A 26,689-nucleotide genomic window follows, 5' to 3' on the forward strand; every position below is an offset into this window, starting at 1 on the left:
GAGCTTCAACAACAGACTAGATCAAGCTGAAGAAAAGATCAGCAAGCTCAAAGACAGAACAGTGGGATTAATTTAATCAGAGGAGCAAAAAAGTTAAAAAGAGTGAAGATAGCTTCAGGGAATTATGGCACATCATCAAGTGGGCCAATGTATACCTTATAGGCATCCCAGAAGGAGAAGAGAGACAGAAAGGGGCAGAAAGCTTATTCAAAGAACTAATGGCCGAAAACTTTCCTAACCTGAGGAAAGAAACAGACATTCAGATCCAAGAAGCTCAAAAATTATCAAATAAGATGAATCCAAAGAGACCCACATAGAGAGACACTGTAATTAAACTGTCAAAAGTTAAAGACAAGGAGAGAATCTTAAAAGTAGGAGAAAAGCAACCTATTGCATACAAGGGTACTCTCATAAAACTATAAACAGATTTTTCATCAGGTACTTTGTAGGCCAGAAGGGAGTGGGATAATATATTTAAAGTGCTGAAAGAGAAAAACTTCCAACCAAGAATACCCTTCTTGGTGAAGTTGTTCTTCAGAATTGAAGGAGGGATAAAGAATTTATTGACAAACAAAAGCTGAAGGAGTCCATCAGCCCTAGACTGGACTTTTTAGAAGTACTAAAGGGAGTTCTTCAACCTGAAACAAAAAGGGGCTAATTAGTAACAGGAAAATATATGAAAGTATAAAACTCACTGCTAAAGTAAATATATGGTACATTTAAAATAGTCCAATATAATGGTGGTGAGTAAATCACATAACTCTAGAATGAAGGTTAAAAGACAAAAGAAGTAAAAATAACTACAACTAGAATAATTTGTTAATGAACACACAATGTAAAAAGATGTAAATTGTGTCATCAAAAAGATAAAATATTGGGGGAGGACTGTAAAATGTAGAGCTTTTGTATGCATTGAAGTTGTGATTAGTTTGAAACAAGACTTATAGATAGGGCTTCTGGGGAAGACGGCAGAATGAGAGGACCCTAAAATCACCTCATCCTACAAATACAACTAGGTAACATTCAAATCAGAGCAAACAACTCAGAAAAGGACCCAAACACTGGCCAAAAAAATTCCCCAACTAAAATGTAGAGAAGAGGCCACATCAAAGAAGGCAGATAGGGTGAGCACTCAGTAAGAACTTAAACATCATGGGTCTGATCACTAGAGGAAGGGAGCCACAGGTGTGGAGATGGGCAAGAAACAGACTAGCACACCAGGGAGCCTACAATGGAGCGAGCAATCCCCATAGCATTTGGCTTTGAAAATCAGAGGGCCTGAATTTTGTGAGTGCTTACAATCAGTGGGACTTAAAGCCTGGAACTTTAAAAATCAGCTGGTGGCTCTGAGAGAGCCCAGAGGATGATACGAAGCTGAGCCCCTGTCTTTAAAGAGACAGCAGAGCAAAGAGCCCATGGATATACACAGCTTGGAGGTAGCAGTTTGAAAGGTGCCTGGGGTTAATGGGAGAGAGATTAAGTTACTAACTTCAGACTTTGCTGAGGGACTTCTCCAGAACAAAGGGGCTGACAGGCACTATTTCCCTCCTTTGCCTCTCATAAACACACAACCACTTGTAGGACCAGGCATGATGTGGGCACTTAGTACCTAACTTGCTTATACTGCACCCTGACTCCTAGAAACCGGACTTGCCTCAGTCTTGGTCTGTGGATCCCTTCCCCCAGAAGACTCACACAAACCTTGCCAACACTGCACCTCCTGACCTCTGCAGTGGATGCATGAACCTTGTTAAAACTGTACCCCTGCCCAGGCATGCTTTGTTGAGCAGCCCCTGCCGGCCAGTCTCCCCAGGGGAAGAAGAACAGTGCCACCTAGTTAAAAGTGAATGTTCTTCCCACTAGGTTCAAGAGCAAGAGGTGTAGCTGACTTTCCTAACACAGAGAAACAGACATAGAGAGTCAGGCAAAATGAGACAGAAGAATATGTTGCAAATGAAAGATAGGACAAAACCACAGCATGAGTGAAATGGATATAAGTAACATGCCTGACAAAGAATTTAAAATAATGATCATAATGATAGTCACTGGACTTGAGAAAAGAGTGGAGGACATTCTTGAGACCCTTAATACAGAGATAAAAAAGAATCAATCAGCAATGAAGAACACAATAAATGAAATTAGGAATATACATGATAGAATGATTGGCAGGCTGGAAGAAGCAGAGGAATGAATTAATGAACTAGAAGACAGAGTAATGGAAAGTAATCAAGCTGAACAAATGAGAGAAAAAAAAGAATTATGCAAAATGAGAGTAGACTTAGGGAACTCAGTGACTCCATGAAGAGCAATACCATTTGCATTATAGGGATCCCAGAAGGAAAAGAGAGTTAAAAGGGGGCAGAACACTTATTTGAAGGATTAATAGCTGAAAACTTCCTTAATCTGGGGAAGGAAATGGATATCTAAATCTAGGAGGCACAGAGATCCCTCAACAAAATCAACCAAAAGAGGTCCATACCAAGATAGTAATAAAAATGGCAACAAGTAATGATAAAAAAATTAAAATCAACAAGAGAAAAGGAGACAGTTCCGTACAAGGGAAACCCTTTAAGGCTATCACTGGGTTTGTCAGCAGAAACTTTGCAAGACAAAAGGCAGTGGCATGATATATTCAAAGTGCTGAAAGGGAAAATTTCTACAGCCAAGAATACTCTATCCAGCAAGGGTATTCATTCAGAATAGAAGGAGAGAGAAAGAGATCCCCCAGACAAATAAAAACTAGAGGAGTTCGTGACCACTAAAACAGCCCTAACAAAAATATTAGAGGGGACTCTTAAAGTAGGAAAAGAAAGATCATAAGAGAGATTTTGAAAAGTAGGAAACACAAAAGCAGTAAAAATAAGTATTTCTGTAAAAAATCAGTCAAGGAATTCACCAAATAAAAGAATGTAAAATATGACACTATGTACCTAAAACATGTTGGGGTGGGGAGAAGAATAAAGAACAGGTTTGAACTTAAGCAACCATCAACTTGTTATAGACTGCAATATGCAGAAGATGTTATATACACAGCTAATGGTAACCACAAATCAAAAACCACTAATAGGTATGCAAAGAATAAAGGGAAAGGAATCCAAGTACATCACTAAAGAAAACCAGCAAACCTGGAAAGAGAAGAAAGTATCAGAAAAAAAAACTACAAAAACAACCACAAAACAAGTAAAAAATAGCAATAATACATATCTGAAAATATATTTGTCAATAATTACTTTAAATGGAAGTGGACTAAACACTTCAATGAAAAGAGATAGGGTGAAAGAGTGGATTAAAAAACAAGACCCATCTATATATTGCCTACAAGAAACTTGTTTCAGACCTAAAGACACTTGCACATTGAAAGTGAGGGGATGTAGAGACATTTATCATGAAAAGAGATGTCAAAAGAAAGCCAGAATAACAATACTTATATTGGACAAAACAGACTTTAAAACAAAGACTGTAACACTACGTAATAATAAAGGGGACAACCCAGCAAGAAGAAATAACAATTGTAAATATTTATGCACCTGATATGGGAGCACCCAAATACATAAAACAGTTAATAACAAACATAAAGGAACTAATCAATAGTGATAGAACCATAGTAGGGGAGTTTAACACCCTGCTTGCATTGATAGATAGATCATCCAAACAAAAAAACCAGCAAGGAATAGTGGCTTTGAATGGCATTTTGAACCAGATGGATTTTATAGGCATATTCAGAAAATTCTATCCTAAAACAGAATACACATTTTTTTCAAGTACACAAAGAACATTCTCTAGAATAGATCACATACAAGGCAAAAAAGAAGCTTGACAAAATGAAAAAAGATCAAAGTCATACTATGCATCTTTTCTAACCACAATGCTATGAAACTAAAATCAACCATAAGAAAAAATCTAGAAAGACCACAAATAAATGGAGGTTAAATTACATGCTACTAAAAAAATGAATGGGTCAAACTGGAAAGCAACGAAGAAATCAAAAATGAAAACAAACCGTCCAAAACCTTTGGGATTCAACAAAAGCAGTTCTAAGAGGGAAACAAAACCCAAAATCAGTAGAAGGAAGGATATAATAAAGAATGGAACAGAAGCAAATGATATAGTAACTAAAAACCAATAGAACAGATCAATGAAACCAGGAGCTGGTTCTTTGAAAAGATCAACAAAATTGATAAACCTCTAGTCAGAAACATAAAAAAAAGAGAAAGGACTTAAATAAATAAAATCATAAATGAAAGAGGAAAAATAATAACCAACATCACAGAGATACAATTATAATAAGAGAATATTATAAAAAATTATATGCCAACAAATTAGATAACCTAGAACAAATGGATAAATTCCTAGAAACATATAAACTAACAAAACTGAAGCATGAAGAAATAGAAAACTTGAACAGACTGATTGCCAGCCAGGAGACTGAATCAGTGATGAAAAACTCACAACAAACAAAAGTCCAGGACCACACAGCGTCACAGACAAATTCTACCAAACATTTAAAGACGAGTTAATATTTATTCTTCTCAAATTATTCAAAAAAAAAAATAGAAGAGGAAGGAAATCTTCCAAATTCATTCTACAAGGCCAGCATTACCCTGATATATTCATAAATCAATAAATGTGATACATCACATCAATAAGAGAAAGGATAAGAACCATATGATCATTTGAATAGATGCAGAAAAAGTATCTGACACAGTACAACAGCCATTCATAGTAATAGTCCTCAACAAAGTAGGTCTAGAGGGAAAATACCTCAGCATAATAAAGTCCATATATTTAAAACCCACAATGAACTTCCCGCTCAATGGGGCAAAAAGAGAGATTTCCCCCTAAGGTCAGGAAAAAGACAAGGATGTCCACTCTCACCACTTTTACTCAACATAGTTCTGGAAGTCCTAGCCACAGCAATCAGACAATTAAAAGCTTTCAAACTGGTAAGGAAGAAGTAAAATGGTCACTATTTGCAAATGACATGATACTATATATAGAAAACCCAAAAGACTCCACCAGAAAACTACTAGAACCGATAAATAAATTCAGTAAAGTTACAAGATACAAAATCAATGTGCAGAAATCTGTTGCATTTCTATACACTAAAAATGAAGTCCCAGAAAGAGAAATTAAGAAAACAATCCCATTTAAAATTACATAAAAATAATAGGGTACTTAGGAACAAATCTAATCAAAGAGGTGATAAACCTGTACTCTGAAAACTATAGATCATTGATGAAAGAAACAAAGATACAAATGTAGTGATTCTAAGGGGCACCTAAATGTTTATAGCAGCAATGTCCACAATAGCCAAAGTATGGAAAGAGCCTAGATGTCCATTGACAGATGAATGGTTGAAGATGATGTGGTATATATGTGTGTGTGTGTGTGTGTATATATATATATATATATATAGGAATATTATGCAGCAATCAAAAATGAAATCTTGCCATTTACAACAATGTGGATGGAACTAGAGGGTATTATGCGAAGTGAAAGAAGTCAATCAGAGAAAGACAATTATATGATCTCACTGATGTGTGGAATTTAAGAAAAAAGGCAGAGGATCATAGGGGAACAGAGAAAAAAAATGAAACAAGACAAAACCAGAGAGGGAGATAAACCACGAGATTCTTAATCTAGGAAACAAACTGAGGGTTGTTGGAAGGGATGAGGGATGTGGGGATGGACACTGGGGAGGGTATGTGCTGTAATGAGCATTGGGTATTATATAAGACTAATGAATCATAGACCTGTACCCTGAAACAAACAATACACTATATGTTAATTGAATTTAAATAAAAAAAAATAAATTGATGAACACACACAAAAAAAGAAACTGAAGTTGACGCAAAGAAATAGAAACACATTCCATGCTCATGGATTGGAAGAACAATATTGTTACAATGTCCATATTACCCAAAGCAATTTACACATTTAATGCAATTCTTGTCAAAATACCAATAGTATTTTTTACAGAGCTAGAACAAAATGTCCTAAAATGTATATGGAACCATAAAAGACCCCAAATAGCCAAAACAATCTTGAAATAGGAAAGCAAAGCTGGAGGCATCACCATTCCAGACTTCAAGTTATATAACAGAGCTGTAGTAATCAAAACAGTATGGTACTGGCACAAAAATAGACACATAGATCAATAAAACAGAATAGAAAACTCAAGAAATAACCCACAATTATATGATCAATTAGTCTTTGAAAAATCAGGAAAGAATACCCAATGGGAAAAAGTCTTCAACAAATGGTGTTGGGAAAGCTGGACAATCACATGCAAAAGAATGAAACTGTCTTACACCACACACGAAAATCAATTAAAAATGTGTTAAAGACCTAAATGTGAGACCTGAAACCACAAAAATTCTAGAAGAGAGCACAGGCAGTAATGTCTTCGACATTGGCCATGGCAACATTTTTCTAGATATATCTCCTGAGACAAAGGAAATAAAATAAAAAATAAACTAGTGGGATCATATCAAATAAAAAGCTCTGCACAGTGAAGGAAACAATCAACAAAACTAAAAGACAACCTACTGAATGGGAGAAGATATTTGCAAATGACATATCCAATAAATAGCTAGTATCCAAAATATATAAAGAACTGATACAACTCAACACCCAAAAAACAAATAATCCAATCAAAAAATGGGCAGAAAAGAAGACTAGACATTTCTCCAAAGAAGACACCCAGGTGGCCAACAGACACATGAAAAGACGCTCAATGTCACTCATAAATATCAGGGAAATGCAAAGCAAAACTACCATGAGATAACACCTCGTACTTGTCAGAATGGTTAAAATAAAAAACACAAGAAACAAGAAGGGCTGGTGAGGATGTGGAGAAAAAGGAACCCACTTACACTGCTGGTAGGAATGCAAACTGGAGCAGCCATCATGCAAAATGGTATGGAAACAAAACATTAAAAAGAGAACTACCCTACAATCTAGTAATTGTACTGCTGGGTATTTACCCACAAAATACAAAAACACTAATTCAAAGGGATTCATGCACCCCTATGTTTATAGCAGCATTAATTGCAATAGCCAAATTATGGAAGCAGCCCAAGTGTCTATTGATAGATGAGTGGATAAAGATGTGGTGTGTATATACAATGGAATGTTATTCAGCCACAAAAATGAATGAAATCTTGCCATTTACAATAACATGGATAGATCTAGAGAGTATAATGTTAAGTGAAATAAGTGAGTCAGAGAAAGACAAATACCATATGGTTTCACTCATATGTGGAATTTAAGAAACAAAACAAATGAGCAAAGGAAAAAAAGAAAGAAAGAGAAAGAGAGAGAGAGAGAGAGAGAGAGAGACCAAGCAGCAGTCTCTTAACTATAGATGATGGTTACCAGGTGAAAATGGGTGCTGGGATGGGTGAAATAGATGATGGGGGTTGAGGAGTGCAGTTTCATGATGTGCACTGGGTGATGTATAGAATTGTTGAATCATCATACTCTACACCTGAAACTAATATAACATTGCCTATTAACTATATTGGAATTAAAATTTAAGAAAAGATAAAATCTGTAACTTTCTGGACTGTCCTTCATCATGTTGATATTTGTAACTCTTTACGTAAAAAATACATATAACTCTGTACCAAATATTCCTTCCCTAGGGCACCCACTTCTTTCTGAAGACTGTGTATCAGAGGCAGTTGGCCTAACTTGAGCTCCAATAAAACTCTTAACTTTATTTTAAAAAAGTAATAGACTATTATAACTATATGTTTTTTTGTTTGTTTGTTTGTTTTTTAGAGAGACAGAGAGACTGAGCATGAGCAGGGTGTGGAAGAGAAAATCTTAAGCAAGCTCCACACTCATCATGGAGCCTGACACAGGGCTTGATCTCATGACCTTGAGATCATGACCTGAGCGGAAATCAAGAGTCAGACACTTAACAGACTGAGACAACCAGGCACTGCTATAACTATGCTTTTGTAAGCCTTATGGTAACAAATGCCAAAACCTATAATAGATTCACAAAGGATAAAGGAATCTAAGCAGAACACTATGGAAAATCATTAAATCACAAAAGAAGAAAACAAGAAAGGAGTAAGGGAACCAAAGGAATTACAAAACAACCAGAAAACAACAAAATGACAATCCTAAATCCATACCTACCAATAATTACCTTAAATGTAAATGGACTAAATTTTACAATCAAAAGACACAGAGTGGCTTAATGGATCACACAATAAAACAAGAGTCAACTATATGCTGCCTATAAGAGATTCACTTCAGCTTTAAGGATACATATAGACTGAAATTGGAGGATGGAGAAAGATATTCCATGAAAATGGAAACCAAAAGGAATCAAGGGTAGCTATTGTTATATCAGAAAAAGCAGACTGTAAGTCAAGGACTGTAACAAGAGATGAAGAAGGTCATTATATAATGCTAAAGGGGTCAATTCATCAAGAGGATATCACATTAGTAAATATGCACCCAACATTGCAATACCTATAAATCTGAAGGGAGAAATAGATAGCAATATAATAATGGCAGGGAATTTCAATATTCTACTTTCAACAATGGATGCATCATTCAGACAGAAAATCAATAAGAGAGAAGTTACCCTAATTGTACATTAGAACAGATAAACATTCGATCTGAAAGCAGCAGATTATACATTGTTCTCATGTGGTATATTAAGACAATGGAATATTATTTAGCCTTAAAAAAGAAGGAAATCTTGTCATTTGTAACAACATGAATGGCTTCGGAGGGTATTATGCTAGGTGAAATAGGTCATACAGAGAAAGGCAAATATCACATAGTTTGCCTTTATGTGAAATCTAAAGAGGGGGAAAATCAAATTCATAGAAACAGATCATAGAAAAGTGGTTGCCAGGGGCTGGGGTGTTGGGGGGAAGTAGAAAAAGGCTGGTAAAAAGGTACAAGCTTTTGGTTAAAAGACCTGAACAGAGTCTCAGGATCTACTGTTAACATAGTGACTATAGTTGTTAACACTGTATTCTGTAATTTAAATTTGTTAATAGAGTAGAACTTATTCTCTCTCACACACAAAAGGTAAATATGGGAGGTGATGGATATATTAACTCACTTGGGGGAGTCCCTTCCTGATGTATGTGTACATCATATCATCACACTGTACATTTCAAATATATTTCAATTTTTGTCAATTCTACCTCAATAAGCCTGAAAAAAATTATAGAAAATATTGAGTGTTAGTGAGGAGCACGTGGACACGGAGCAGCTGGAACTCTCATATCTTGCTGGTATAAGTTGGTACAAACACTTTGAAAAAATTGGTAGTTTCTATTAATGCTGAATATACACATAATGTATGACTCCCGTTCTATTAGAGTCCACACTCAATTCCCACTGCCTCAACTCCCACTTAGTCTCTGCACCATTATCATTCTCCTGAAATTGCTCTCTAGTCCCCAATAACTTTGTTATTAATAAATCCAATGCCCATTCTCAATTCTCATTCTACTGGAAAATTCTGTAGCATTTGAGACTGTTGACCAACCCATAATTCTTAACACTCTACGTACCCTTGAGGCTCAGGACAATTCTGTTTATTTTATTATCTTAGAGTTTTGACCATCACTTTGGCACTTATTTCTCAATAATGTCCTCCTATGCTTTCTAGTTAAATGTTGGTGTTTCTTGGAGTTTCATCCTTGGCATCATGTGTATACTTAATATATGTTAAGCCCTCATACTCATCTTCTTCCACTTCAGTACCCCTCTGTAGTGTTCCCAAAATAATTTCTTTAAATACTAATCTAACATTTCAGGGCTGTGAGATTGAGTCCTGCATTGGGATCTGCACTGAGTGTGGAACCTGCTTACAATTCTCTCTCTCCCTCTCCCTCTGCCCCCTCCCCCCAAATAATAATAATAATCTAACAGTTTACTTTCCTCTTTAAAAACCTGTGATGGTTTTCAACTGGTGTACACAGTAAAATACAAATGAGCTACTGGTACACAAGGCTCTTATACTTGATCCTTGGCTACTTTTACAGCTTTATCTTCCACCCTTCCTATCTGAACCTTATGTTTTAGTGACAATAAACTTCTTACTCAGCAACCTTTCTTCATCCTCATATTGCATCCCCAAATCATCTAAGTGCTGTTGAAGCCTTTTCTGACCTCCTCAGGCCATTGTAAGTCCTTCTTCTGGATTTCTACAAAAGTTTGACCAAGTCTTTCATAGAAACCTTATCACATTGTTACATGTATCTAGACTCTACTGCACTGAGAGTTTTGCAAATTCAATCTGTATTTGGCAGCTGGCACTGTACCTTACATGCAGTAGAAACCAACAATGTGTTCAATGATTGAATGGCCTCTGCAACCGCAAGATCCATGATACACGGCATGTTGCTTATGGTAGCTGCTCAGTATATGTTTAAAAAATTAATAGGCTAATAATTGGTATTATTTCAGTACTCACAGTAAAGGATGATAAGTGGTGCATAGTAAGAAATTTTGCATTTTGGGGGATGTTGCAATGATTTTAAAAAGCTTTTAACCTAGGGGTTCCTGGGTGGTGCAGTCAGTTAAGCTCAGGTCATGATCTCAATGTCATGATATTGAGCCCAGAGTTGGGCTCCATGCTCAGCATGGAGTCTGCTTTCTCTCTTCCTCTCCCTCCACCCCCCAACTTGTACTCTATCTAATAAATAAATAGTTTTTAAAAAAGCTTTTAGCTTTGTTGTGCTTCCATAACTTCATGCCACCACTTGAGAGGTAACATAAAATCAAACCCAAGTTTCTTTATCATTAATTATTCTTATAACTAGTCTTTGGTTACCTCAGGCTTTTTTTTTTTTTACAGTCACTTCTGATAGTTTTTTACACAACTTTTCTTTCTTGCTAAGATGCTAGTAAAAACTTAGGCATCAAATTAAGTTGTTCTAGTTCATAAGAATTTTTTTACTTAGAAACAGGAAGAATTATTTCATGAATGAATATTTATAGTATTTTTATCTGACTATATCCTAAAACATAGTGATAGATCAATGACATAAATTTATTCTTCAAGTGATAGGATTTTTATAAAATTTTCTCTCAATTTTACAGTGATACTGATTTTTCATATTGCAGACAGGGGGTTCCTAGAATTTAATGAGAAGTTAAAGTAAGTATATTTGGGGCATCTGGGTGACTCAGTCAATTACGCATCCAACTCTTGGTTTTGGCTAAGGTCATGATTTCAAGGGTCATGAGATCTAGCCCCAAGTTGGGAATCCCCTCTCAGCAGGGAGTCTGCTTGAGATTCTCTCCCTCTGCCCCTCTGCCCACTCATGTGCTCTTTCTCTCCCTCTCTAAAATAAATAAATAAATAAATAAATAAATAAATAAATAAATAAATAAACAAACAAATAAGTATGTATGTATGTATGTATATTTGTGTAAAGATGGATTCTGGGAATAGTCCCAGAATAATCAGTGATGATCTCATCTATTTTCAAATACCCACAAAGAGACTCACTTCTCAATTTTCTGTATCTTATGACTTTTGATCTTTGTTCCTTCTAAATCATGGAGAGGATTAGATAATAAATTTTTGTTTTGGTTCAGCAGAAGAAAGGATAAAGTTTGGTCAAGTTGATTCTCTGACTTGTCAAGAGTAAGACTGTGAGCCTCTAGAAATATGTATAGAAACTAGTCCTAGTTATACTTCATTTAATGAAATTCATATTTCCCAGCATCTTGCTGTAGAATAAATTTAATTTCACCTGAATTATATCTTCTATTGATTTCCAAAATTAAAAATATATTCTGTCCTAGAAGAAAAATCCCCTTAATATAATTACAGTTATAAATAAGCAAAAATCCACTGAAAATAACTTCTGTGATAGAAAATTTGTCTTCTGATGGAGATAGATAATTCCATTTAGGCAGTAAAAGCAATCTTAGGAATGATCCAAAGTACGACCTAATAAAAACCTTTCATAAATGAAAGTATACAATACACAGATACTCTGGCAATTCTACAATGTCCACATTCTTTTGGCTCATAATTTTCCCACTGTATCATTGCAATACCTAAAAGCAGAATAAGTTTCCTGAGTTTTCCATAGACTCACAAAGTAATGCCCCCACGTCCCCATTAACTTACATTTTTCAAATGTACTGCCATATTTGTACAACAGAATCAGTGCAATATCTTTCACGAGAGGAAATAAACACAAATAAGTATGACACGTTCAATCTTCATTTAAGCAGCGAAGTGATCCCAGTGTATGACAAAATATTGGTTACTGCCCGAGAATGACTTTGAAGTTGATAGAACATATTTGAGTTTACTACTTTTTCATTGACCAAGTTCAAAATTTTTAATTTAACAGTTTAATAATATATTTATATTATTAATTTTACAAATAAGTTACATAATTTGTAACGTTTTAATGTTTAAAGTATAAATTAAAACATTGCAAATTATGTAACTTGTTTTTTAAAAACATTTTAATTTATAACTTTTTAGAAAAGTGAACAAATTATAACAAATTATAATTGTACAGAATTTACCAATCTACATTCTGTTTATAACATCTCTTTATGGTCCATGGGTCTATTTGGTGTCTTATGAGCCACATGGTTTAGATTATTCTAGTTTTATAGAATGTTTTGATATTTGCTAGAGTAAGCTTTCCCTTGTTATTCTTTGTTATTAATGAAGCTAATATGAAGTCTTTTCATCCAACTGTATATCCTTTTACTCAGGATTCCTTTCAGGACTGCCAGGACAGTATATTTCAGCAAATTGAGAGTCCTTGGGAATTTGCATATTATTGCAGTATGAAATGTGATTCTTCTTCTAATACATTTTCTAAGTAGTTTGCACTAGAGTATAGGTGTGTGCTAAACACAACATTTTGTACCTCATCTTATTACCTAACATATTGTAAACTTTTGTATTTGTTTTGGTAGTTTTTCATTTAATTCTTCTGGATTTTATAACACAATAATTATTTGCAAGTAATTCTTTTCCCTCAAATCATCTGCTGTTTAGCTATTTCTATCCCTTATTTAACAAATGGTCTTATCGCATTTGTCAAACTTTCAGAAAAAAAAATAGAATACAGTAGTGCTATCAGACATAATTTTCTTGTTTTTGTCTTCGATGGGAATGCCTCTAAGTTTTCAGTAGTAAGTATGCTTTTGGCTGCTGGTTAGTAGTAAATATTCTTTATCCTGTTAGGGAAGAATGCTGGTCAACTATGTCTTTTTACAACCATCATATATGATATCCCATGTGGTGTGGTCAAGTGAAAAAAGGGCTGATTTCAAATCAAATGAAATAGATGCAAATTCTAATTCTTATTTTCTCATTCTGTAATCTCAGAAAATTTTAAAATTTCTGACAATTCTGCTAAGGTACACCTATATTTATAGAGTAGTGCCTATTATGTGGTAGCAGGAGACAAAGTACTAGAAGAAAATATATAGACTGGCTTCTTTTCTACCTTGTAAAGTAGAGCTAATAAAAGGACCCAGGGAAGGAAATAGGAGATAAGCCACCATAAGCGAAAGCAGTTTGAGAGACAGGAAGAGAATGAAGGAGCATAAAAGACTCAAGAATTATGAGATGGTATGTTCGTTTAGCAGCACAAGTAATACAACTGAAAAAAATGAGAAAAGATTAGCATGGTACTTTAGAAAGATGACATGCAACTTCATGAAGAGTTTTGTTATTTGAAATCATTCATAATACACAGCAAAGACAAAAACAGTAATCAGGCCATAATTCTCAGAACACCTGGAATGTTAAAAGGAAGGAGGAATGACTTGTCCTCTTATATGTATGAAAACAATAATAAATTTAGCATGATTAAAATTGGGTTCTAAAAAGCTGTCAAAAGAAGTAACAAACAGGTGGGTGAAGCATATAGCTCTTAAGTAGACTCAACTCATAAGAGCTGTTATAAGATAAAGGAAGAATAGTAATTAATGGGAAACACAGGATTATACAATTAGAAGGATACGCAGCAAAAGTGATACAGAGTTACATCTGGATAGTAATATTGGGGTAATATGTTGTTTCTTTCTCAAGTCTTTTTTTTTCAGAAATGCATACATAATTCATAAACATTAAATTTAATAAAAGTTTTCAAAACAAAAAAACCCAGATTATTCTATAAATGGTGTTCATAAAACTGGGTGTTTGGGGAGAGGAATCAAGTTAAAACCTCTCCTCATATCATAAATAATCTGAATGGTAGTCCATTAACTTGCTACTTGGAAAAGATGGCATTATAAAGAGATGTCATACATGCACACGTTTGTAATGCTTTATGCATTTGGAAGTACTTTACACATTCGAAAGCACTACACAAAGTTAGCATCACTATTATAATCACCACTGCCTTCTACTACCCAGACATTAAATCCAAATTTCAAAATTATTTGAATGCGCTCCTCCATATATCACTGATAGTGTGGTGAGACTCAGACTAGGTGATTAAAGCAGTATGTATTTGGGGATTAAAGTAAGAGCATCAGGTTGACCGGCATGAGGAGCCTACATTAAATCGATTAGTCCATACTGTTTTAGGCAACTAACAGCTGAGAGCTATGCTAGAGATCAGATGCTTTTGCTGCCACTCACTTGGACATTTGCATACAAAGAAAAGTCAATGTTCTACAAACCACATTTACACCTCAGAAAATTGGGGGAAACAACTTTAAGGACACAAAATTTATTCAAGTGCATTTGCAAAGAAATTGAGAATTTGTGAGGGAATGTCATGGTGCATTCAGTATCAGATTCTACGAACAAAATACTGGATTAGCAAACTTTTTATTAGTAATCTTGGATCCATCCACCCATCTGCAAATCCTACAGGAATTTGTGTAATCAACCTAGTACAGAATTTTTGCCATTCCTCTTTGGTCATTCTTAATTTCATACACATATGTGAAAGTTCTCTTTCATTTCTTCTCATTTTTTAGAGACATAAAGTATTTACTCGGTACCTAAATTATGTGCAAGACACTGTGATATGGCTGTGGATTCAAAAAAAAAATATGAAGCTCTACTGGCCCCTCAAGAAATTTTTCTGACATAAAAAGATACACTAATAGTACAGATAGCTTTGAAAGTTCAAACTAAGGCCTGATTAAAGTGTGTCAGAGAAATTGGAGAATGTCTCTCAGAGAGTGTGGGATTTGATCTGGGCCAAGATAGAAAGGTAGGACTTAAATTCCCTTTTTAAGAGTTTTAGATTATTTAATGAAATGGAAATGATGAGCTTTGTCATAGAAAAATTACTATGGAGAAAGACCTTGAAGAGTCTAATATTAAGTCTTAAGATGAATAGTCCACTTCTGTGGGTCTCTCTCTCTCTTTTTTTTTTTTAGTAAGGTCATTTTTGAAATTCTGTTATTTCATACATTGTGCAGATAGAATATCTGAAATTGGTCTTCCACATTTGACCTTTGCATACAGTTCAAGCCTATGGCTATATAGCAATGGTGACTAGTGACCAAAGAGCTTTAGCTGTTTTTTAGTTATGGTTTTAATTCCGTGCTCATTATGCTAACATCAACTACATCATCCATGCAGAGACCCATATTTGGCCAAGGGAGTGATGATTTTTGTCTCAGTTTGACTTTCCCTGGTGTTTTTACAGTGAGCAGTTTCATGGGATGACAAGTACTTTCATTTTACGCTCAACACAGAATAAAGAACACTTTGGCCAAAGGAGTTCAAAATTTTGTGCCAAGTTTAAACTGAGCATCTAAGTAACATAAATAATTGCAAACAGTAATTGTGTGTGTGTGTACATCACTAGAAAACTGTAGATTGAACCTAATCCTAACTAAAACCAAGATGCTTACTCAGTCTGGCTCCTAACCTAATGTTCTTTCCACTATCTTACAGTCCCTCTAAAAGTCGGGGTTTTTTTGGTTGTTGTTTTTTTAAAGAAGTAACATTTTAACAAATAAATGAGGTTGGTTTATAAATCACAAGATACTATCTTCATTAGCATTTGTGAGAAAAAACAAATTGTTACCCAAAGACATTATCAGTTCTATATTATTGGTGGAAAAGGGAAACAAGCGACCACATTTACATTTAGAGCACATTTACTTTGTTATAATACCCCCATGACAGGAGTTTGAATCGCGTATCTAGGTTAAGCTGATGTCTACCACTACGCACGACAAGAGCCTCTGGCTTGTGAGACTGTGCTTTTGCTTTCTGTATTTCCCAATTGTTAAAATATGCTTAAATCACTTACAGAAAAATTACAATAAAAAGGAAAATTGAAGGAATATCCTTGAGATGAAAATTAAAACTATGGTGTTATTTGTATCTCTGGACACCAGTGATAACAGGATTTGTGTTACTGATACCAAGGATAATGAAATTCCCATGTACTTGGAATAGCTCGAGGTTTATCTTCCTCCTCTCAACTCAGGCTTAATAATATCTTGTCTTCTTAGAAAGAAAATGCCATTAAGTTAGTACGTGTTCTTACTGTTTGTGACCTCTGGATCAATCCCACTCTATTATGACTAAGACATAAATCAAACATTTCAATTTGGTGTTTAGACTGGCAAGCACTGATGTAATATAATTCTTTTTAGAAAGATAGAAATAATTTGAGAAAATGTCAAGGTGCTGCTTTAAAATGCCACCGTGTCATGTTTTTCTTCTAATCCTAATTTCCATTAGTGTGAAAAATGGATGGCAAAGAGAGGGAGGCAGCATAAGCAATCAGTATCAGATCACTGACGATGTGATGGCCACGCAGGCCAGGCTTGGGCAAAGGCAGGGATGGAGCGCATGGGGCTGCCGGCCTGCTCCTGGGCCACAAGCACGGGTCTCTGTAAAGGCAAGCAGAAGACAAATGGCAAAACATCACTAAGTGCAGGTGTCAAGTGTGGTAGACAGGTACAGCGAAGAAGTGAACGTCTCTTCTGCAATCTATGCGTCAGATAAAATTTCATTGCTTTCACTCTTATGTGCTATTCTCCTGTGGGCAGAGACTGCGTTCCTTTGGCTCAGGACCGATTTTGTTAGGGGTCCTTGCAGTTGACAACACCCTGCCTTGTCTGAGGAAGCAGCCAGAGGGAGCCCAGAGGGAGCTGAGCAAACAAAAGGCGAGTCTGAGATCAGGATCCTCCACAGACTTTGGCCGTTGGGGGCACCTGCCTAGCCTGCCTCTCAGGGATTCCGAGAGGCAAAGTCTGCTGCTGAACATACTTTGATCTAAGAACAGAGTCATCTTAAAATATACCATTGTAATGGTTGCTAAACACATGCTGGAAAGTCTTTTTTCATTTTCTACTGCAGTAAGGTATTTTTAAGTAAAACCCCTGCTCACATCTGTCGAATATTGAAACATTCTAGCAGAAAGTATTCTAGCACAAGTGATTTGTTTTGGCTAAATTTGATCTCTTCAATAAATGAGCAGGGATTGAGGCAAACAGAAATGATTTCAATTTCAGTAGTTTACATGTCATCTTTTCTTTTTGAATTAATTTCATTTTAGAAATGTAATGCTATTCAACATATTTGCTAGTAAGACCAGCAATGAGATATGGGTAATGAGGTTAACTGCTCTTTAGGCAATGTTTCAACATCTTGTTCTGTATTAGCTCTTTCAGACACATTGTTCCTTCTATTTTCATTTCATCAGTTAAGGAGTAGAATGTCTCTACATTACAATGCATCTCAGAATCTCAGCATAAACCATTAGGAATATGTAATATAGGAAACAATGTGAAATCTGGATAAATGACCATATGTAAGTAACACTGTATTCCCTGAAAGTAATTTATACTCTGGATGACCCTAAGACAATGCATTCCTGAACCTGGTCTGTAGCCCAGACTCGGGTCTCTGGAAGACCCCTGAGCCCCGCTCCAGACCCCATTAACCAGCATCTTTTGCGAAGTAGCTTCCCAATATCTGGTTCTAATAACCTTCCCAGATCACTGTCGTACGCACGAGAGCATGAGAGCCACTCTTCTTACTCCCATGTTGTACTTCCCCTCTACTAGCTTCCACTCTAATCTGTGCTTTAGGGACTGGATTAATCTGCTCTTCCTTAATCATCTTTGCTTTTTCTGGGTTGCCTTGACTCCTTCTCTATTCACTTGTTAAGAACATATAACAACAATTTAATTAAAGGGGATAGGGGAAATGCTCTCATTCAGTCATTCAATCAATAATTTATTCAAGAAACATTTACAGAGGGGCCCCTGGGTGGTTCAGTTGTTAAGTGTCTGTCTTCGGCTCAGGGCGTGACCCCAGGGTCCTGGGATCGAGCCCCACATCGGGATCCCTGCCCTGCTGGGAGCCTGCTTCTTCCTCTCCCACTCCCCCTGTTTGTGTTCCCTCTCTTGCTGGCTGTCTCTCTCTCTGTCAAATAAATAAATAAAATCTTAAAAAAAAGAAACATTTACAGAGGGTTGATTTTATGCTAGATGTTGGGTATACTGAGCTCAGCTGACATGATCCTAATGGGTGAGCAGATGTTAAACCATCACAAAAATGTATATATATCTCCAAATTTTGATGTGTGCTATGATGGGGAAAATAAACCAGAGTCCTAGAAAAGGGAATAATAGAAGGAGCTGGTCTTAGCGTGTGGATAGGAGTAGTTGAGGAACACCCCTGCAAGAAAGCGTCAGTTGAGCTGAGACTCTACTGATACACGTGTGCAACTATTCTAGGCAGAGGGAAGAGCATATGCAACAACACTGAGTCAAAAGAGAACTATTTACAGAATTTTAAGAGCTAATGTAGGTTTCAGTGCTCTAGGAAGGGAATGCACTTACTGACTTTTCCATAATAAGAGTGGATGAATACATTGGAGGCATCTCCTCAGATTGCTACAGACAGAGCTTTTAAAGCAGCTGGAAGAGGCATGATGGTATAACCAGGATCAGGGATCACTGGTCCCCAAGGTGGGGGGACGGGCTACCCTCTCCTCCACATTTCTGGTTCCCCAACTTCTAACTGACATCCTGACTGATTTCCCCTCTCTGGCAGTCTGAAAAATCAACATTAGATCACTTAGACAGGGTATGCAGGAGCAACCTTCCAACAGAAGCACTTTGGCCCTTCTAGGCACCCCAGAGCAGGAGGAGTGCCGGGCATGGCTGGCGAGTTTGGAAATGCAGCAGACCACTGGCCTGGAGCCTCCTTCCCTGGGGATGTACCTGCCCCCAGATTTCTGGTCCGGTTGGTACAGTAAAGCACATTGGGAAGCACGATGATCAGGTCCCTGCCCCTGCAGAGGTGTCTAAAGTGTCCCCATGCCACCTGTGACTTGCCGGGTGACCTCTCTAATCTGAGGCATGAGATGTTCAGGCAGAGCCAAACTGTACCCTCCACTTAGCTTTTATCAGTAATACAGATGTTATTTTGAGCTCTACCTACCTCTTTTTTCTTCCTTTCACTGGTTCCAAACTTGGGTGGGGAAAAAGTGTTATCTGCTGGGTCTCCTAAGACCCCAAGAGGGCTTTTTTTGGACACTGTGTGGGAACACCAAATCTGTACTGTCTTCATGGTACCACCCTCAGAATGGGTATGGGAAAGCTCTGAAGACCTGGCTTAGGTGTTCTTGATTTTCATGGATCCTGGTATTTGTTAAGATAAGCCTATCACGGATATCACCAAAATAAAATATATAATCCTATAGTCTGAAAAATTCAAGTTCATAGGGTAATTCGGAGGATGAACTCAGTTAATGGACATAAAGGGATTGTGCAATCTACGTACATCAGTTAGGAGTTTTTAAGCTAAAAAAGACTTAGCCTCTTAAATATAAACTTTTTTCATGATAATAAATATCAATACATATATTCAATGATTTCTTCAATTATGATGAAATTATCAACCTATCATAATAATGCAGGCAAGAACATTTTTGCTATTAAAGTGAAAAAATAAGCATACATAATAAAAATATTTTCAAAAAGAAACTTACTTGCTAAATAATTTCTCAGGTAGTAAGTGGTTAAAACATACATTATTAGATTTGGCTAAAATATTATTTTATTGCTGTTTCCTTAGTTACTTAAAATATATCAATGTCCAGCAACATAAAGATTAAAAAATTAAATATTTATCTAATAATAAATGGTTATGAATATAGATCATCAGGTAAGTTCATTTAGGCACTTTTAGAATTTTTCTCTTTGTTTTCTCTGTTTGACAGTATCTAGTAAAAGAGAAATTAAACACTCTTTGCATAATGGATAGCACTGTGTTCATTTTCTATTGCTATGTAACAAACTATCACAAAGATAACAGCTTAAAACAATGTACATTTCTTCTCGCAATTTCCACAGGCCAGGATTCTGGGCACTGCTCAGGGTCTCGCATGGCTGCAGTTAGGCTGGGTTCCTTTCTGGACTTGGGGTTCTCTTCCAAGCTCGTGTAGTTGTTGGTAGAATTCAGTGCCTTGCAAGATGGGGAGTGAGGGCTCCATTTTCTTGCCGGCTTTCTGCCAGGGACCACTTTTAGCACCTAGTGTCTGCCTTCAGTTCCTTGCCACATGGCCCCTCACAGACTCTCTCAACATGGCACCTCATGCCTTCAAGGCCAGCAGGAGAATCTCTCCCTTATAAAAGGCCTTGGTCTCTCTTTTAAGGTCATTCATCTGAGTAGGGCAGGCCTACGCAGGATAATCTCTCTCTTCATTACCTCAATATCACTGAGTTGGAACATTAATCACATCTGCAAAGTCCCTTTACCTTTGCTACATAATGTAACTTAATCCCACCACTTTTGCCATATTCTATCCAAATCACAGATCTTAGAAGCAGCTCACAGGTCCTGCCCACACTCAAGGGGAGGGGATTACACAGAACATAACACTGGGGCTGGAGGTCATGGGAGCCTTCTTAGAATTCTGCCTACCACAAACATAAACCAGGTAGTTAAAAAAAATTGTAAAGATACTGAATCATATAAAGGCATTATAATGATTGTCTTCATTAAGTTTTCATAATGCGGTCTAGATGACCATGCAGCTAGTATGCCATATACTACATTCAGTACATATCCAAAACAAGGAAAGCAAGATCATGAGTCTTGATCTTCCAAAATAAGACAATAGTATTTATTGAAAATCCATGAGTAAAGCATATTGGCATCAAATTTTACATCAGGAAGGATGAGGGTATCATCGGATATAAATCAAGCATTTTAGAGATGAAGAAAATAAAGGTCATTGAGATAACAGTATATTCAAGTTTTCATACATAGTGAGTACCCATAAATTTTCCTCAGATTTTGAGTTTATAAAATGAAATAACTAATGGAGGTGTTAGAAAATATCACCAAAAAGGTTATATTTTAATGCCCTTAAATGGCCAGTGTGCATTCAAAGACAGCCTATAGTCATTTGCCTACCAGCATTCTTTCCTGAGTTTTTAAAATCCTCTTCAAATGATTATACAATCCCAGGGCTGAGATAAATGTCAGTGAGATGCCATCTAATACTATTTTCCTATCTTCCTATGAATGGTCCCTGACTCCTTAATGGGGAAACATTGATCTAAGGAAAGATGAACAGAGGCAGTCTTCTAGGGCTTTATTTTTTCACTAAATGAAAATTTCTTAATGGGGAAGTCCTTGATGGAAGATTTCTAATGGCTGGTTTCCAAAATGAATTAATTTTAAATCCTTGTTAAGGATAAATGTGCTCAGGGTTTTTGACCCCTTAAAAGGAGCAATGTTGTCTGTTATCAAATTAAAGGAAAACAAACAAAATTTATCTACAAAGCACTTTATAGGATGTTGGAGAAGGTCTTTGAAAAGACATGACCACTGATTGACCCATGAGCTGGACTCAAGCACTTGAAGGCTCCCCAACTCCTCCCCTGTCCTTGGAATGTGGGTTCTACTTCCCTTTTCCACTGCCAGATGCTGCTCCAATGACCTAGTCTTGAGATGGTGACATGGTGTTGAGAAACAACAGGGTTTGGTGAGGATGTAGAGAAAAAGAAACATCCTATATACAATGGAATATTATTCAGACATAAAAAATGAAATCTTGCCATTTGCAACAACATGATGGATCTAGAGGATATAATGCTAAGTGAAATAAGTCAGAGAATGACAAATACCATATGATATCACTCATATGTTCAATTTAAGAAACAAATGAAGAGACTAACCAAAAAACAGACTCTTAACTATAGAAAATAAACAGATGGTTGCCAAAAGGGAGGGAGATGGGAGGGTGGGTGAAATAGGTGAAGGGGGTTAAAAGTACACTTGTGATGGGCACTGAAAAATGTATAGAATTGTTGAATCACTATATAGTATACCTGAAACTAATATAACACTGTATGTTAATTATACCAGAATTTAAAAAATTTTTTAAATTAAATTAAAAAACAAGCATGAGAGACCATGGATTCTAAGAAACAAACTGAGGGCTTCAGAGGGGAGGGGGGTGGGGGAATGGGATAGGCTGGTGATGGGTGGTGGAGAGGGCAAGTATTGCATGGTGCACTGGGTGTTATTATATGCAGCTAATGAATCATCGAACTTTACATCAAAAACCAGGGATGTGCTGTACGGTGACTAACATAATAAAAAATATTACTATTAAAAAAACCCCCAAAAAACAAAACAAAAAACAAAAGCCTGCCACCTACCAACCTGGGGTAGCCTGCCTCTTCTTTTGGTCTCTCCCTGCCTCTGTGTTTGGGGACCAATTTCAGATTTCACCCAGGGAGTTCCCGAGAGGGTTGAGAACCGTGACAGGAGAACTACAAGCTTAATTCTGATATTCAATATTACAATTCTGCTTTGATTACTTATACCCTTCTCCCATCCCCAAAACAAAAGTACCTAAAGAAATTTAACTTTCAACATTTTGTGGTTTTTTTAGCTTAGAATCATTAATCTTATCTTGTTAAGGTTACATTCATTAAATGCACTAAAATATTTTATATGCAGGTAAATAAATAGCCATAAAAGTTTTTAAAAAATCTATCTGGGTCATTAAAAATTAAAGATGCCTTATTATAACATACTTACTGATAAGACTCATGGATGCCATTTTATAACCATGAATGCTATAACTAGAACTAATATTGTATATTAGTTTTATAGAAGGAAAGCATAAAAAGGAAAAAGGAAATCAGCCACTTTACTACCCTGATTTCTTTTAATGTCCATTTTCCTGACTAATGGATTTAGCTATTATGATGACCAACACAGAATATTCTAGAACCTTTATGTTTGACCTTTATGTTATGTTTATGTAACAACTGGTATGGGCCAGTTGTTACAATTTCCTAAATATGACTTCATATTAAACGGATGTCATACATAGAAATTATCTAAAATTCTCTTACGTGAAGTTGCAGTTCTAAGAGTAGAGCTACCCTGGTGAGCTACGCATGATCTGGCATCTCTGGAGCCCATGCCAGGCATATCAAAGCTGCTTAAGGTTTGGTTTCATTGCATTCAGATTAGTTCTCTTGTCAATATTTAACCTCTGTTTGAAGTCTCCATCTTCTTTGGCATCCTTGTGTTTTCCTTTTGTGATGTTTTACTTGTTTTCCCTTGTAATTTGATCTTGGTATTTTAAGATATGTTACTGGTGGTTGCCTAACTGTTTTCTATAGGAAAATATTAAAGTATGATGAGGGGACAAGTGGGCTGGAATGATAGTATGTGGAAGTTAATAAACCTGCCATTGCTCTACAGTGGGGATCTAAGCAGAGGAAGTCTTCTAAACTTTGCCAATTTGGGAAGTTAGAATTTTCAGTCTATCTTGACTAATGATTGTATAGGTGATAGATAGGATTATACTGAATTTATGTAGAGAATTATATACTAGCTGTTACATGTTCAAAATTCTATATCTCTCTGCAAATATTGAGAGCTCTGATTTTATCATTTCAGTGCCAAAGCTCCTGAAATCTTCTTGTATAGTCATGTTGCTCCCTTAGCATGTATGTATTCAAGAAATGATACTGGTTTATATATGAACAAAATAAAAACAAAACTGAATTCTTATATAGAGAGATCTTTCAAACTAAGAAAAATCAGAGCATAAATTAATTCGCACCATCCAGCCTCCTAATGTATGGAACATTCCCAAAGCAGGGGATCAAGCTCACACATATATGAGAATTACATCATCTATATCATCTCACTTTGAGAAGAATGATCCCAAGTCATTCTTTTGATCAAACCTTGGCACTTCTGGCAGAATAATCTTTTTGTGGATCTTCCCTTTTGATCCATGAATATAAGTGTGTATTCATCTTATTTTGTTGAAAGGCAGCTCTAAAGCACCCCGAATTAGCAACAGGTTCCTAAGGTGGAAGGTCACACCGTGAGTGCCGACCGTATCTCACTAGAAAGCACAGGCTCTGAACAGGGGCAGCAGTGGCAGGAGAACATTTGCTGGTCTCTGTGAGTAGCCATCTTAAGTCGATGTGGACTCAGCTGCTGGCACAATTTAGTTTAATGTAATCAAAATTTATAATATCCAAAACTTATTTTCAGTGCTACACTATAAGACAAGAGCACAAAGTAAGTATATTATCACCTTACGTTCACATTCAGTTTATAAAATTAATTCATATACACTTCTAACATAATGCACATCTGCATTCATTTAAGATGCATTTACTGAGTGCCAACCATATGCCAAGCTGTGACTGATAGAACTCAGGGCCCGTGGTGCCTAGGGACTATTAAAATCTGGCCATCCTCCACACCTGTAGGACCCTGGGATGGCTTCTTTCTCACTGGCCTTTCTTAGAGTCTTTTTCCCAGTCAATTTTCTCTCCACATTCTGCAGAACTGAGGGGCACACTGGGGGTGGGTGCAGGGCCCTTTAGTCAGGAGGCATCCCTGAGAGATTCCATAGTTTATAACTTGACGACTTCAATCTCAGTTCACTCTCCAAAAAATATTAAAATATTTTAAATTTAGAGATAAAATGAAGATGAAGTACAACACATGCATACTATATGCTGTGCTAGTTAAGTAAAGGTGTCCAGTGGATCTAAATACTATGGTGATACTGTAAAAATATGGTTTTTGTAAATTTTAAAGAAGAAATCACAACTTATATTTGGCTAATTTATATTTATGTATTTAAAGTATTTAAATATAATTTAAAATAACAATTTACAATATGTGTTTATATTAAATATATATATATTTAAATATATTAAGTACCACATTTTAATCTATATTTTGATTGGATTAGTATTTTACCTCTTTGAATATGGGAAAATGTAAACACTTATTTATGTCAACAAAATAAATAATGTGCCTACTGGCTATAGAACAATGGCAGGAAAGATACTTGCATAGAAAGTGAAGGAGACTCATCAAAGGAAGCCATTTCAGACTGATTGCTACAACTATTGTTCTTGGAAAGAGCCCATGTCTATATCCACACTTTCAAGATGCATGTAAGGAACAAATTGACCTACCTGTGTTCACTCCAGTATTTTTTCTCACTATGACTATCTAGCAAGATTAAGACATTTTTATATTAAGTGAATATATTTTCTCAAAAAGTATAGAAAATATTGGGGTGCCTGGGTGGTTCAGTCGTTAAGCATCTGCCTTCAGCTCAGGGCATGATCCCAGGGTCCTGGGATCGAGCCCCGCATCAGGCTCCTCTGCTGGGAGCCTGCTTCTTCCTCTCCCATTCCCCCTGCTTGTGTTCCCTCTCTCATTGGCTGTCTCTCTCTCTGTCAAATAAATAAATAAAATCTTAAAAAAACAACAACAAAACAAAACAGAAGTATAGAAAATATTATCGAACCATATAAAATTACTCAGTTATCTTGAAAACATGAGGATGTTTAAAATAGACTATGAATTCCTTAAAACTACTAGTATTTTATCTACTCAAATCTTTTGTTAAATATTGAGTGTGGACATGAATTTACTGTATATTAAAATGAAATTTTAAAAAAAAGTGAGAATGTAGCATCTGGATGGTTACTATTTGTGGATTAATGAGATTAGGAAAACATGATTTGTACAATTTTACAAATTAATGGATTAAATAATCATTACACAATTTTGACTCAGTCAACCACAAACTCCAGATTGTTAGAATTTCCCCACATATAGAGGTAATGACTAACATAAAAAATCTCAATAGAAAATCAAAAAACTCTATACCCTATAGTTCATAGTGAAGTTAAGAAGAGTAAATGTATGAATATTTTGGTACTGAGAATTCTGATCCGGACAGAAAACAAACATTAATTCCATTAAAGGAGGCTTCTACCAATACAACATGGATGAAGTGATACAGAACAAGAGCATGCTTACCAGGAAAGGAAGCTACTTACTGGGGAAAACCACATCACTTTAAGAATCCAAATTGTAAGACCAAAATTCACAAGGAGGATGATGAGTAAAAGAAGAACAAATAAGTAGAGGCAACGCTTTCTCCAGCCATAAATGCCAATTTTGTAGACACACTGGTTCTCTGGCCTCTGTATGTGGGTCCCTTCTGTGGTTGTAGTGTACTGTTCACGGACCATCTGCCGCGGGGTGGGGGGAGGGTGGGAGAAGGGACAGGGTGAGGGAGTGAGGGAGGGTCCAAGAGACACAGAGACAGAGAAGGAGAGAGAGAAAGGGAGAGAAGGAACGTGGAGAGATAGGGAAGAAAGGAAGGAGGGGGAGAGAGGAAGGAACACAGAGACAGAAACAGAG

General features: G+C 36.2%; 1 protein-coding gene across 4 annotated transcripts in view; it reads right to left on the reverse strand.

Moving 5' to 3' along the window:
• SGCG (sarcoglycan gamma) overlaps nucleotides 1-26,689 on the reverse strand; it is a 136,481-nt gene that overhangs the window by 60,979 nt on the left and 48,813 nt on the right. For all 4 annotated transcript variants that reach the window (XM_057309688.1, XM_044381690.3, XM_044381691.3 and 1 more), the window contains one exon: nucleotides 26,323-26,517. In XM_057309688.1, the coding sequence (XP_057165671.1) occupies nucleotides 26,323-26,517 (195 nt within the window). The remainder of the gene's footprint in view (nucleotides 1-26,322; nucleotides 26,518-26,689) is intronic.

The sequence above is a fragment of the Ursus arctos genome, unplaced genomic scaffold (genome assembly GCF_023065955.2).
Source record: "Ursus arctos isolate Adak ecotype North America unplaced genomic scaffold, UrsArc2.0 scaffold_10, whole genome shotgun sequence".
Taxonomy (NCBI): domain Eukaryota; kingdom Metazoa; phylum Chordata; class Mammalia; order Carnivora; family Ursidae; genus Ursus; species Ursus arctos.